At 47.4% G+C, this 11,757-nt stretch overlaps 2 protein-coding genes across 2 annotated transcripts; one reads left to right on the top strand and one right to left on the bottom strand.

Annotated features, from left to right (window-relative positions):
- Positions 1–544: 544 nt before the first annotated feature.
- EAH_00007210 (ankyrin repeat-containing protein, putative) lies at positions 545–6,960 on the top strand (the record flags this gene model as incomplete). Its single annotated transcript, XM_013395970.1, has 6 exons — positions 545–2,072; positions 2,398–2,487; positions 3,002–3,195; positions 4,123–4,219; positions 4,967–5,265; positions 5,380–6,960. The coding sequence occupies 6 exons, from the start codon at positions 545–547 to the stop codon at positions 6,958–6,960; spliced, it is 3,789 nt and encodes a 1,262-aa protein (XP_013251424.1).
- A 1,661-nt stretch (positions 6,961–8,621) lies between these two features.
- EAH_00007220 (hypothetical protein, conserved) lies at positions 8,622–10,628 on the bottom strand (the record flags this gene model as incomplete). Its single annotated transcript, XM_013395971.1, has 5 exons — positions 8,622–8,835; positions 9,229–9,284; positions 9,722–9,811; positions 10,102–10,220; positions 10,460–10,628. 5 exons carry the CDS (start codon positions 10,626–10,628, stop codon positions 8,622–8,624), a joined length of 648 nt encoding a protein of 215 aa, XP_013251425.1.
- Positions 10,629–11,757: the final 1,129 nt, after the last annotated feature.

Raw genomic sequence — 11,757 nt, forward strand, 5'->3', positions numbered from 1 at the left:
CGAAGAAAAGGGTAAATAAACAAATTATTTGTTTAAAAAACACTGCTAACAAGAAAAGGCCCTTGTCTGCGTGTTGCAACAGGTGGGGGGGTGCTGTGCCACCTCCTGCATATTAGCCGAAAGCGTCGCCCATATGATGATATGGCATCCTAAGGCAGAAGCGGGTGCAAGACAGACCTTGTTTGTTGCATGCATTGATGAAATGCCTTTTGAATTTGTTGATTTCTTTTTCAAATATTGACTGAGGGCGTAGGAGCCCAAGGTTCCCCTGGACGCAGCAGCTTCCGTGTTCGTATTCACTCTCTCACTCACCCTGCTGCCTATACACTGCAGCGCTGCCTGAGGCTGCCTGAGCTGCCGCTCCTACTGTTATCAAGCCTAGGCCTTGACACAAGCATGTCTGCAGCGCTCTCTCTGCGCTGCTGCCGCTCCTAAACGTGTGGTTTCTGTTACCCAGTATAGCTGTCCATACACCCCAACAAACCCACCGACCTGATACCCCCGAACACCACCACGCCACATATATACAAAACGTAAACTCAGCATGTCACCCCAACACCTCAAACCCTCCCTCCCGCCGGGGGGTCATTCAAGTCGCTGGCATAGTGGCCGCCATGGGGGGAGCCTCAAGCACCCGGTGTGGAAGCCTCAGACCCCGAAACAGCCCAAGCAGGAGCATCAGCAGCAGCAGCAACAACAGCAGCAACAACAGCAGCAGCAGCAGAAACACATTGAAGAGGGTAAAGATGCTGCGGCAACACCAACTCACCAACACCCACCTGAGGCTGTATCCATAGGCGAACTCGATTTCAGCCCCCCTGCAGATCTTTGCCTCAATGAAGGCTCCTTCCCCCCTCAGTTGCTGCAGCAGACAGCTACCATGGTTAACACTGTTGCTGCTGCTGCTGCTGCTGCCACAGCAGCGCCGAAGCTTCCGCAGCATCAGCAGCAGCCCAGCTTCTGCCTGCCACCTCCCGCCGCCGACGAGCGCAACCTCAGCAGCTCTCAAGGCAAACAAAACGAAAAGAGTACAGACACCGTGTGGCCTCCACTGTCCAGGGCAGCTGTTGTAGGCAAGAAACCGAATGGCCGTGGCTTTCAGCAGCAGCAGCAACGACAGCGGCAGCAGCAGCAGCAGCAGCAGCAGCAGCAGCAGCAACAGCAGCAAGCGGCCAAAGATGCACAGGACAGCGACGCTTCCTTCGGATGTGATGCCTCTCGATCTGCTAATAGCCCTCCTCCATGCAGGGCCCCCCCCTCTTCTCCTGCATCTGCTGCTCCAGTGGACGTGGAGGCGGGAGCGGGCGGTTCCTCTTCAAGCTCTGCAACAGCAGCAGCAGCAGCAGCAGCAGAAACAGCAGCAGCGGCAGGCGTCCGCGCTCCTCCTGGTCTTAGCGGTCCTGACGTACAGAGTGCTTTGCTGCGTGCTTCTTTCTTAGGCCGCACAGATATTGTAAAGTTATGTTTAGAAAGGGGGGCGTCTCCGGCTGCAGCAGATGCAATAGGGAGAACACCACTGCATTACGCTGCAGCAACGGGTGTGGCTCAGGCGGTGTCGCTGCTGCTGCAGCACGCCGCTAGGGCGGACGGGCAGCAGCAGCAGCAGCAGCAGCAGCGGGGAGGCGGAGGAGGGCTTGCTGCACTTGTTGATAGGCCAGATAAGAAGCGGTGGACTCCGCTGCTTATTGCTGTTACTAAAGAGCACGAGCCCTGCGTTCGGCTTCTTCTTGCTGCTGGTGCAAACCCTCAGCATTTGCTCTGCCATCGCTGCGCTCCCTGTAGAGGCTACAGTGCAACTGCAGCAGCAAAAACATCCTCCGAAGCTGCTGCTCCAGCAGCAGCAGCAGCAGTGGAGGCAACAGCAGCGGCCGACAATTCAGACGAAAATACGCAGCTAGGGCGCAAGAAAAATACCGCTAGTGACAGCTGCGACAGCAGCAGCAGCAGCAACAGCAGCAGCAGCAGCAGCAGCGAAGGGTCCTCTTTACAAACGTGGAGTGCAGCAATTCATTTTGCTGCTATCAAGGGCAATATCCCTATATCCGAGTTGCTGCTGCAGCACGGCAGCACGGGTAGGTGATGACTGCGTCTTTGCTGTTTCTGTCTTTTTGTCTTTGCTTCTTCTTTTTGTTGTTTTGTCTAATCTCTCCTGCTGCTGCTCCGCATTAGCAGCTAATTGATTGGGGTTTGGGGTGCTGTCCCTATACAGCCACGGCTAGCTGCAGTTAGCTGTAGCTAGCTGTATCTAGCTGGAGCTAGCTGTGGCTAGCTGCTGCCTGCTTCATTTCGTTTGTACGCAGGAAGCTGTTGCTTGCTGCATTGGCTGTCTTTATTTTAAAAATGTTTATTTCTTTGTCTTTGCTGCTGCTGCTGTTGCTGCTGCTGCTGCTGCTGCAGTTAATGACTTGGACTCAGACGCGAGACCGCCGCTGCATTATGCAGCATGCAGAGATAAACCGGAGTATGTGCGGTGGCTTCTTCAACAAGGTAAGGAAGAGAAAAAATTATATATATAATTCTTTTTCTGTCTTCATCTTTGCTTGTGTTTGTTTCTGCTGGTCTTCATTATTATCGGTTTGCCCCTGTCTTTGTCTTTGTTTGCTGTTGTCTTTGTCTTGGTGTTTCTTCTTTTTTTTTTCTGATGTTGCGTCTGTCTTTATCTTTCGCTGTCTTTGTTTCTGCTCGTGTCTATGCTTGTCTTTGTCTCTGTCTTTGTCTTTGCCTCTGTTTCTCTTTGTTTGTGATTGTCTTTCTTTGCGTTTATATCTATGTTTATGTTTAATTTAACCTACAATAATATAAATTATTATATTATAATAATATATATGCTCTTATGTTTGTTCATACATATACATAAACATCTATATATATATATATACATCTCGCTGCATGCGTTTGTTTAGTTTGTTTATTATATTTTTGTGTCTATAGTCTGCATGCTTGTGTTTCTTTGCATTATCTCTTTAATTTTTTTTTCGTTGTTTTTTCTGTCTTCTCTTAGGGGCTCTGCCTGACCTCCTGGATATAAATAAAAGAGGTGCATTTCACGCTGCAGCAACGCGAGGAAATCTGCAGGTTGTGCAGCTGCTGCTGGAAGCAACGCCCCCAAAGGCTCTGCTGCGGCTGCTGCTGCAGCAAGATGTCTGGGGGCTTACAGCTGAAGCCCTTGCAAGGCTGCACGGACATCGCTCTATGGTGAGGTGTCTCGCTGTCTCTGTCTCTTCTTCTGTCTCTTCTTCTGTCTCTTCTTCTGTCTCTTCTTCTGTCTCTTCTTCTGTCTCTTCTTCTGTCCCTTCTTCTGTCTCTTCTTCTGTCTCTTCTTCTGTCTCTTCTTCTGTCTCTTCTTCTATCTTTTGCTGTCTCTTCTTCTGCTGCATTTTCACTCTTTTTCTGTCTCCTTTTGTTCTTCATTTTTATTGTGGCTGTCTCTGTCTCTCTTGCACGCCCTTCTGTCTCTTTTGTCTCCTCTGTCTCTTCTTTACTTCTTTTCTCTCTTCGTCTGTCTCTTCTTTATTTGTTTTGTCTGTCTGTTCTTTCTTTGTCTCCTCTGTTTGTCTTTGTTCTGTCTGCTTTACCTCTCATCTTTCTGATTGATGTCTTAATAGACTGTCTCTATTTCTGCTGCTGCTGCTGCTGCTGTTGCTGTTGCTGTTGCTGCAGCACTTGCTGCTGAAGTCATACAGAGAAGCGGTGGAGTCTCAAGTGGGGATGGAAGAAGCTGCTGCAGCAGCAACCTGCTGCGCCATAGGCACTCAGGGTCTCTCAGACACCGCTGTCTCTGCTACAATAGCAGAAGTCTTAGCTACAGGCCTTCAAGTCTGTTGCTGCTGTTGCTGTTGCTGCTGCTGTTGCTGTTGCTCCTGTTACTGCTGCTACTGCTGATGGTGCTGAAGCTTAGGGTTTGGGGTTTAGGGTTTAGGGTTTAGGGTTTAGGCTTCTCTTTCGTAATTCTGACTTCTTTCTTCTGTTTCCCCTGTGTGTGTATTCGTATTTGCTTCTTTTTGTCCCTTGCATGAAAGTATTTAAATGATTATTTTATTGTACTTTGCATGTACATTTATAATTATAGTTTATATTTATATTTATATTTATATTTATATTTATATTTTTCGTTTCCTCTAGGAACTAAAGAAAGCAAAACTGCTGCGCGCTGTTCAACGCCTGGGCACACTGCCTTGTCTGAAGGCCTATCAGCAGACTTTGATGATTCAAGCACTCGGTAGCTTCACACTCTTTGCTTCTCCAACTGCTGCTGTTGCTGCTGCTGCTGTTGCTGCTGTTGCTGCTGCTGAGGGGGGTCTGCGGGGTGTTGCTCATGCTGTTGCTGCAAGTGGTGGTGTTGCTGCTGCTGCTGCTGCTGCTGGCCTTGCGGATAGTTAGGGGCCTCAGTAGGCCTGCTTGCTGAGTGAAGGGAGGGCTTCATTTCTGTGCAGTGTTCGTTTGCCTTGGTGTAGTTAAATTAGCATAAATATATATATATATATATTTATATATATAATTCTTTCTATGGGGCTGGACCTTTGGAAAGAATAGAAAAACCTATATACATACGTATATATATATATATGTAATATATATATACATACATATATATATATATATATATATATATGTAATGTATATATACGCCTTACATCAATGTTTTTGAATACCTGTTCGTAATATTTGTACATTATCTCCTACTTCTGCTATATTTAATATTTTAAACTCTGTTTGCTGATTATTAATCAGAGTGTTTATTTATAAAGGCTGTGATATTTGTGTATTATCAATCGCTATCTGCATTGCATGCCTTTCTTTGCGGTGTCTCTGCATCTTTTGTTGCTGGATCGGCATTGCTACTATTATTACTATTAGTATATTATTATTATTAGTATATTGTTATTATTAGTATATTATTATTATTAGTTTATTATTATTATTATTAATTTATTTATTTATTTATTTTAATTATTTGTTTCTTCAGGGGGTATGCTGGTGGCTGACGGAAGCCGTCGTAAGACAGCAGGCGGTGTTTTCTTCACTGTCTTGAATGAATTTGCAAAGGAGGGGCAAATTTCTAGGGACGATTTGGCCTTTGTTAATGCAGTGAGGCCCCACACCTCTTCCTTGATTGCTGGTGCTGCTCCCCCGCACCCAGCTGTACCTGCTGCTGCAGCAGCAGCAGCAGCTGCTGCTTCTGCTGCGGTAGAGCTGCAGCAACTGTTGCAGCAGAAGCAGCTGCGGCAGATGCAACAACTGCAGAAGCAGCAGCTGCTGCGACAGGTGCAGCAACTGTAGCAGCAGCAGCAACTCCCCGTAGTGTCTGTAGCTGCTGATTTTTTTGTTGTGCTGAGGTGTACATACACCCCAGAGTGCATGCGCTGTGATTCTTCGCAGGAGGATTGCGAGACCCAGAAGGCAATGAGGCGAAGGGCGAGGCCGACTGTTGAAGTTGTTGCCCGCCCCCCGCTTCCTGCTGCTGCTGCTGTTGCTGCTCCTGCTGCGGCTGCTGCTGCTGCTGCTGCTGCTGCTGTTGGGACTGATGCAGCGGTGCACAGAGCGCCGGTCCAACCGAAACAGCAGCAGCAACCGTTGCGGCAAAAGCAGCAGCAACATGGACAGCAGCAGCAGCAGCAGCAGCAACAGCAGCAGCAGCAGCAGCAACAGCAGCGACAGCAGCAGCAACAACCGAGGCAAGCTCGAAATCAAAAACAGCTGCAGCAACGGGGTCCTCCGCAACGTCAGCAGCAGCAACAGCAGCAACCGCAGCGGCAACAACAGCAACAACAGCAGCAACAGCAGCAACAGCAGCAACAGCAGCGGCAACAACAACAGCAACAGCAGCAACCACAACAGCAGGAGCAGCAGCAACAACAGCAGCAACCACAACAGCAGCAACAGCATCAACAACAGAAACAACAGCAACAGCAGCAGCAACAGCAGCAACAACAACAGGCGCAACAGCAGCAGCACCAAACTCGGCTGAGGCAGCAGCACCCGCCACAGCTGCAACAGCCGCAGCAGCCGCAGCAGCAACACCAGCAGCGGAAGCAGCAGCAGCAGCAGCAGCAGCAGCAACGGCCACAGAGGAGCGAGGCTTCTGCGTCTTCTTGTGCTGCCACGCGCACTTCGCTTGTAGCTCCGAGCAAGGGCCCTCAGTCTCCCGCGAGCAGCAGCACCAGCAGCATCAGCAGCAACACTGCAGCAACATCACCTGCAACTGCAGCAGCACAGCAGCAGCCTTTCGCCTTCCCCCTCTTCTCTATGAACCCATATTGGCCTGTGGGCTTCCCTGGGCCGCTGTCGCCTCCTGCAAATATTAGCAAAGCCAATGGGAGTTCGTGGAATTCTGCTGCTGCTGCTGTTGCTGCTGCTGCTGCTGCTCAGCAGCAACAGCTAGCAGCAGCTGTGGCTGCTTCCTCCGCCATGAACTTCTCAGCACCGTCGCTCACCATGCAACAGGCAGTCGTTGCTGCTGCGCAGCAGCAGCAGCAGCTGCAACAGGCTGCCTTTGCTGCTGCAGCGTTTCCTGCAGGGCTGAAGCAGCAGCAGCGGCGGCGTCAGCTCTCAACAGCCCCCACAAAGCCAGGCCGGCAACAGCCGCACAAAAGTGCAGCAGCAGCAGAAGCAACAGCAGCAGCAGCAACAACAATGGAAGAGCCGCAGCAAGCTCCCAAAGCCAGCAGAAAGGGCAGAAGCGACTCCCACATCCCACAGCAGCAGCAGCAGCAGCAGCAGCAGCAGCCGACACCAATACAAACCGACACACAAATGCTGCTGGAGAAGATTCACCAGCAGCAGCTTCAACTGCAGCAGCAGCAACAACAGCTGGAACAGCTGCAGCTACAGCAGCAGCAGCAGCAGCAGCAGCAGTTTCAGCCGCGGCACGCAGTTGCAGGCGCTGCGGGAATGCAGCAGCGGGAGCGGCCTGGGGGGGCCCCCAGGGGAGGAAGGGGCTTCAGGGGCCCCCGTCGCTAAGCAGCAGCAGCAGCAGCAGCAGCAGCAGCAACAGCAGCACGAGGCTATGTTGAATGCGTGTTGGGCGTTTTCTCTACTTTGAAGCGCCGCAGCAGATTGTTTGTCTTTTGCGCTTCCCTCCGAATTTTGATATGAGGGGTAAACAGCCAGTGGTCGTTCACCTCCACAGCAAATGCTGCAGCAGCAGCAGCAGCAGCAGCAGCACCGGCTGCAGCAGCAGCACCAACAGCTGTAGCAGCACCCGTGGCGCAGATGAAGGCGGCTTGTGGCTGCTAAACGAGTTGCTGCAAAGGCAGTGGGTTTTGTTTCTGCATGCGCCAAAGGGTGTAGGTATTTAACTAAAATAGTGCTGCTATTCATTTCCAAGGGGGCCCCTACAGGGGGCCCTTAGGGCCCTACGCAGCACATATAGGCGAGGCTGCAGCAGCAGGCAGGTGCTGCAGCTGCTCCAGCAACAGCTGGAGCAGATTCAGCAGCAGCTGAAGCTGCAGCAGATTCAGCAGCAGCAGCAGTAGTAGCAGTAGATTCAGCAGCAGCAGATTCAGCAGCAGCAGCAGCAGCAGCAGATTCAGCAGCAGCAGCAGTAGATATCGGTGAAGAGGAAGCTGCATAAAGCCCAGCTATAGGAGGAGAGTGGGCGCCGCGGTTTCCTGGCTAAGTTCGCAGCGGAGTGTCTGCTGCTGCTGCTGCTGCTGCTGCTGCTGCTGCTGCTATTGCTGCTGCAGCTGTTGAAATAAGAAGAGAAAGATATTATTTGTTTTGTTGTTTTAATTAAAAAGAATACCCCAATGCATCTGCTCCTCGCAGAAGAACTTCAAAAGAAACAGTCAATTCCCCTGCGCTCTCAGCCCGCACCACTTCCAAACAAAACACAAAAAAAACAAGAGCAGTTTGTTTGTTAGAAGTATATATATATATATATATTAATGCATTTTTAATTAGAAATATATATAGATATATATTTAAATATATTTATATTTCTTAGTGCATTTATATTTAGGAATATGTTTACTCTTTATTCTTCAATGCCGTTACGAGTATTGGTGTTGGTATTTGTATTAGCTTTATGTGAATATTATATTAGAATTAGTATTAGTATTTCATTAGTATTATATTAGTATTATATTAGTATTAGTATTAACATCAGTATTAGTATTATATTAGTATTTTATTAGTATTAGTATTAGTATTTCATTAGTATTATATTAGCATTAGTACTAGTATTAGTATTAGTATTAGTATTAGCATTAGTATTAGTATTAGTATTGGTGTTAGTATTATATTAGTATTACTATTACTGCTATATTACTATTAGTATTACTATTGTTATTAGCATTTTTGTTAGTGTTAGTGCAGGGAATATTAGCAGCAGCAGTAGCAGCAGCAGCAGCTGCTGCGGAGGTAGCAGCAGCAGCAGCAGCAGTAGCAGAGGTAGCAGCAGCAGGAGCAGCAGCAGCAGGAGCAGCAGGAGCAGGAGCAGCAGCAGCAGCAGCAGCAGCGGACCTTCTCTGCCTTCTGTTTTTGCTGGTGTTGCGAGATCAATGAATTCTGCTCTTTGTGCATTAAGCCAGCCAGTAAGTCGAACAGAGAAAGAAGACCCCACAAGAGAGTAAACAGGCAGCCGCTTCAGGTGTCTGTACACACAAATATAAACAACAAAGCTATCCATACTCAATGCACCTGCGACTGCTGTTGCTGCGGCTGTTGCTGCTGCTGCTGTTGCTGCTGCTGCTGTTGTTGCTGTTGGTGTTGTTGCTGCTGCTACTGCTGGTGTTGCCGTTATTGCTGTAGGTGTTGTTGTTTCTGGTGCTGCTGCTATTGCTGCTGCTACTGCTGCTGCTGCTGCAGTGTTTGCTGCTCTTCTCACCGCCCCGGCTGTACAGGGATTGAGGCGTGTGCATAACCTGCGACTATTTGTCTGTTCAGCCTGCAGCAAAGACAAATAAATTAATTAAATAAATAAATAAATAAATAAATAAATAAATAAATAAATAAATAAATAAAGCTTATTTTAAGGCTCCAGTTCTAAATGGAGTATAAATGGAGACAAATGAAGAAGAAGACAAACAGAGAGAAGCAGCAAAAACAACAGAAATAATATACACACATATATATATATGTATACATATATATATATATTTAAATAAAATAGATAAGAGGCTTACAATATTATTATATAATTATAAATAAGACACATCAAGACAACAGGGGCAAAGTAATGCAAAAGAAATAATTTATATCGAAGTTAAGACAACAACAAAGACATACCAGTCTCTTCCATACACACAAAACGCCATCCGAGGCCAACCGTAAGGAGACGTCCCCTAAACCCTCACACAAACATTAAACCCTCTAGGGTTTAGGGTTTAGGGTTTAGGGTTTTGGGGGTAGTGGTTTGGCAGCTGTACACTCAGCAGTTGCAAAGAAACTAACTATTCCTAATCCCGCTGCCTCTATCCCCTGGTTTATTTGCTGCTGCTGCTGCTCCTGTTGCTGCTGCTGCTGCTGCTAGTTGTCTGCGTGGTTGCTGCTTAGGGGCCACCAGTAGAGGGCTCAAGAAGGCTATTAGCACAACTAGCCACTACTTGATGGATTTATTCTCTGTTGGCTAGCTAGCTAGCTAGCTAGCTAGCTCCTATTAGCTCGGTGGAGGTTCTGCTGGCTAGCTAGCTAGCTAGCTAGCGAAGAGGACCTGTCTAGCTAGCTAGCTAGCTAGCTGCGACGAAGTATGTCCATTCTTAACTGGCTAGCTAGGCCGCACCTTGAATGCAGCATGAAAGGGGAAGTTAAAAACAGCTTCTGCAGTATAGGGTGAGCAGCGCCCTTGTTGGGTTAAACCCCCAGCCAGGCCCTGTGAACAAAGCCAAACACAAACAGAATAAAGCAGTTGCAGCAGCTAGCTGGCTCACACCTAGCTAGCTTAGCAGAACAGCTAGCTGTCCTTCTCTCTGGCTATCTGGCTGGCTAACTAGCTTGCTAGCTGGCTACCCAGCTAGCCAACTACGTAGCTGGCTAGCTAGCTGGCTGGCTAGCTGGCTAGGTGGTTATCTGGCTAGCTGATTGCGGAGCTATCTGGCTAGCTGTATGGCTAGCTGGCTAGCTAGCTGGGTAGCTAGCTACCGTGGAAACGCCGCAACGCACCCAAGTATGGGCCCAGTCGCTGCCTACTACCATAGCGTAGCGACAGACGACGCCTCTTCGATTTCCCCACAGATGAACAGATTCAATAGAGCCATTCACAACCAGCAGCAAATGGTTTCCTGCAGACACCCCAAATGTAAATACTCATGCTTCCTTGTTCCTGCTGCTGCTGCTGCTGCTGCTGCTGCTGCTGCTGCTGGTGTTGGTGGTGGTGGTGGTGGTGCTGCTGCTGCAGTCAGTTGCTCCTGATATGCTGCTCTTTTAAACTCAAGAAATGCAAACAAAGTATTAATGAACACATCAGGGTGAATTAGACAAAGAGAATATATGCATGCAGCGCCACATACACACAGCGCACCAGGAATAGAAAGGGGAGTCTCAGGAGATGCAGCGTGAGCGTCAGCAGGTTGTTGCTGCTGCTGTTGCTGCTGCTGCTGTTGTTGCTGCTGCTGTTGCTGCTGTTCTTGCTGCGGCTGCGGCAGCAACTGATGCTGCTCCTCCTGCTGCATCTTCTGCTGTTGCAGCATTTCAGCAGAACAGCAGTGGAGCCGCCGCACTCTATCTAGCGACAATCCCCCTTACAGCAGCAACTGCTGCCTTCTTGCACATTCCCTCTATACAGACCGGCGTTATCTGACGGCCTTTCCTTGCTTCTAGTTTCAAAGAAGGCTGGGGTTAGGGTTTAGGGTTTAGGGTTTATGTATGCACACAGTGACTGCATTGTTGCATCGCCTGCACTGCGCCTGAACCTGCCGCTCTTTGTTTTATAAAATGCAACACTAATTTGAAATTAAATAATCTAAGCTTATTTTTTCATAAAGTTTATTCATTTATTCGCTGTTTTTAGCTGAGCTTCTCCCGCGTGTGGGAGGGGGGGAAGCAAACCATGCAGGAGTTGAACGTGCGGCCAGTGCAGTAATTCGGCTGTTTTTTTGCTCTTTTATCATCGAAAAAACAAATAAAACGTTAAAATACATTTAAAAACAATTAAAAATATAATTGATAGGGGGAAGGAAATGCATGCAGCACAGAAACCTGCATTGTACACACTGAGTGACCACCGGCCGCCAGTGTTGCATTTGTCGGTCTACTGCTCCGAATATTCTTTTTCTAAAAATTTATTTAATTTAATTATTAATTAATTTGTTTGTTTTAAACAAATTTAAACTTTTTTCATTCAAAAAAGAAAAAATTCATGCAGCACTTCGCACCGCCACCGACGCCAGCGTGGCGACCCATCGCCCACACTTTCTTCTTCCTGAAACTTGAGGAAAAAGTTGTAAAAGTAATATTATTAACATTTACATAAAACCTAAATTTAAAAATATAAATAATATGAATACTTCTGCTTCTTTTGCTCCTCATATACCTACAGTATTCGAAACCCCAGCACCACTAACATAAGATAAATATTGTGTTTAGCCAGCAAACAGTTGTTAATTATATAATTAAACAACAGTACGGGAGTTATAATTAAATAAATAAAAGACAGCAGCCAGCTTCTCTTTATTATAATATAAATAAAACGAACAACAACCAACTCCAGAGTTTGTGCATCAAGGTAGAAGCAGCAAAATTCAATTAATATCTTGCAAACAACACAAACATATATATATATATATTCATATATACGTATATTTATATATACTTAAAATA

The sequence above is a fragment of the Eimeria acervulina genome, genomic scaffold, assembly GCF_000499425.1.
Source record: "Eimeria acervulina Houghton genomic scaffold, Eah_scaff32, whole genome shotgun sequence".
Lineage (NCBI taxonomy): Eukaryota > Apicomplexa > Conoidasida > Eucoccidiorida > Eimeriidae > Eimeria > Eimeria acervulina.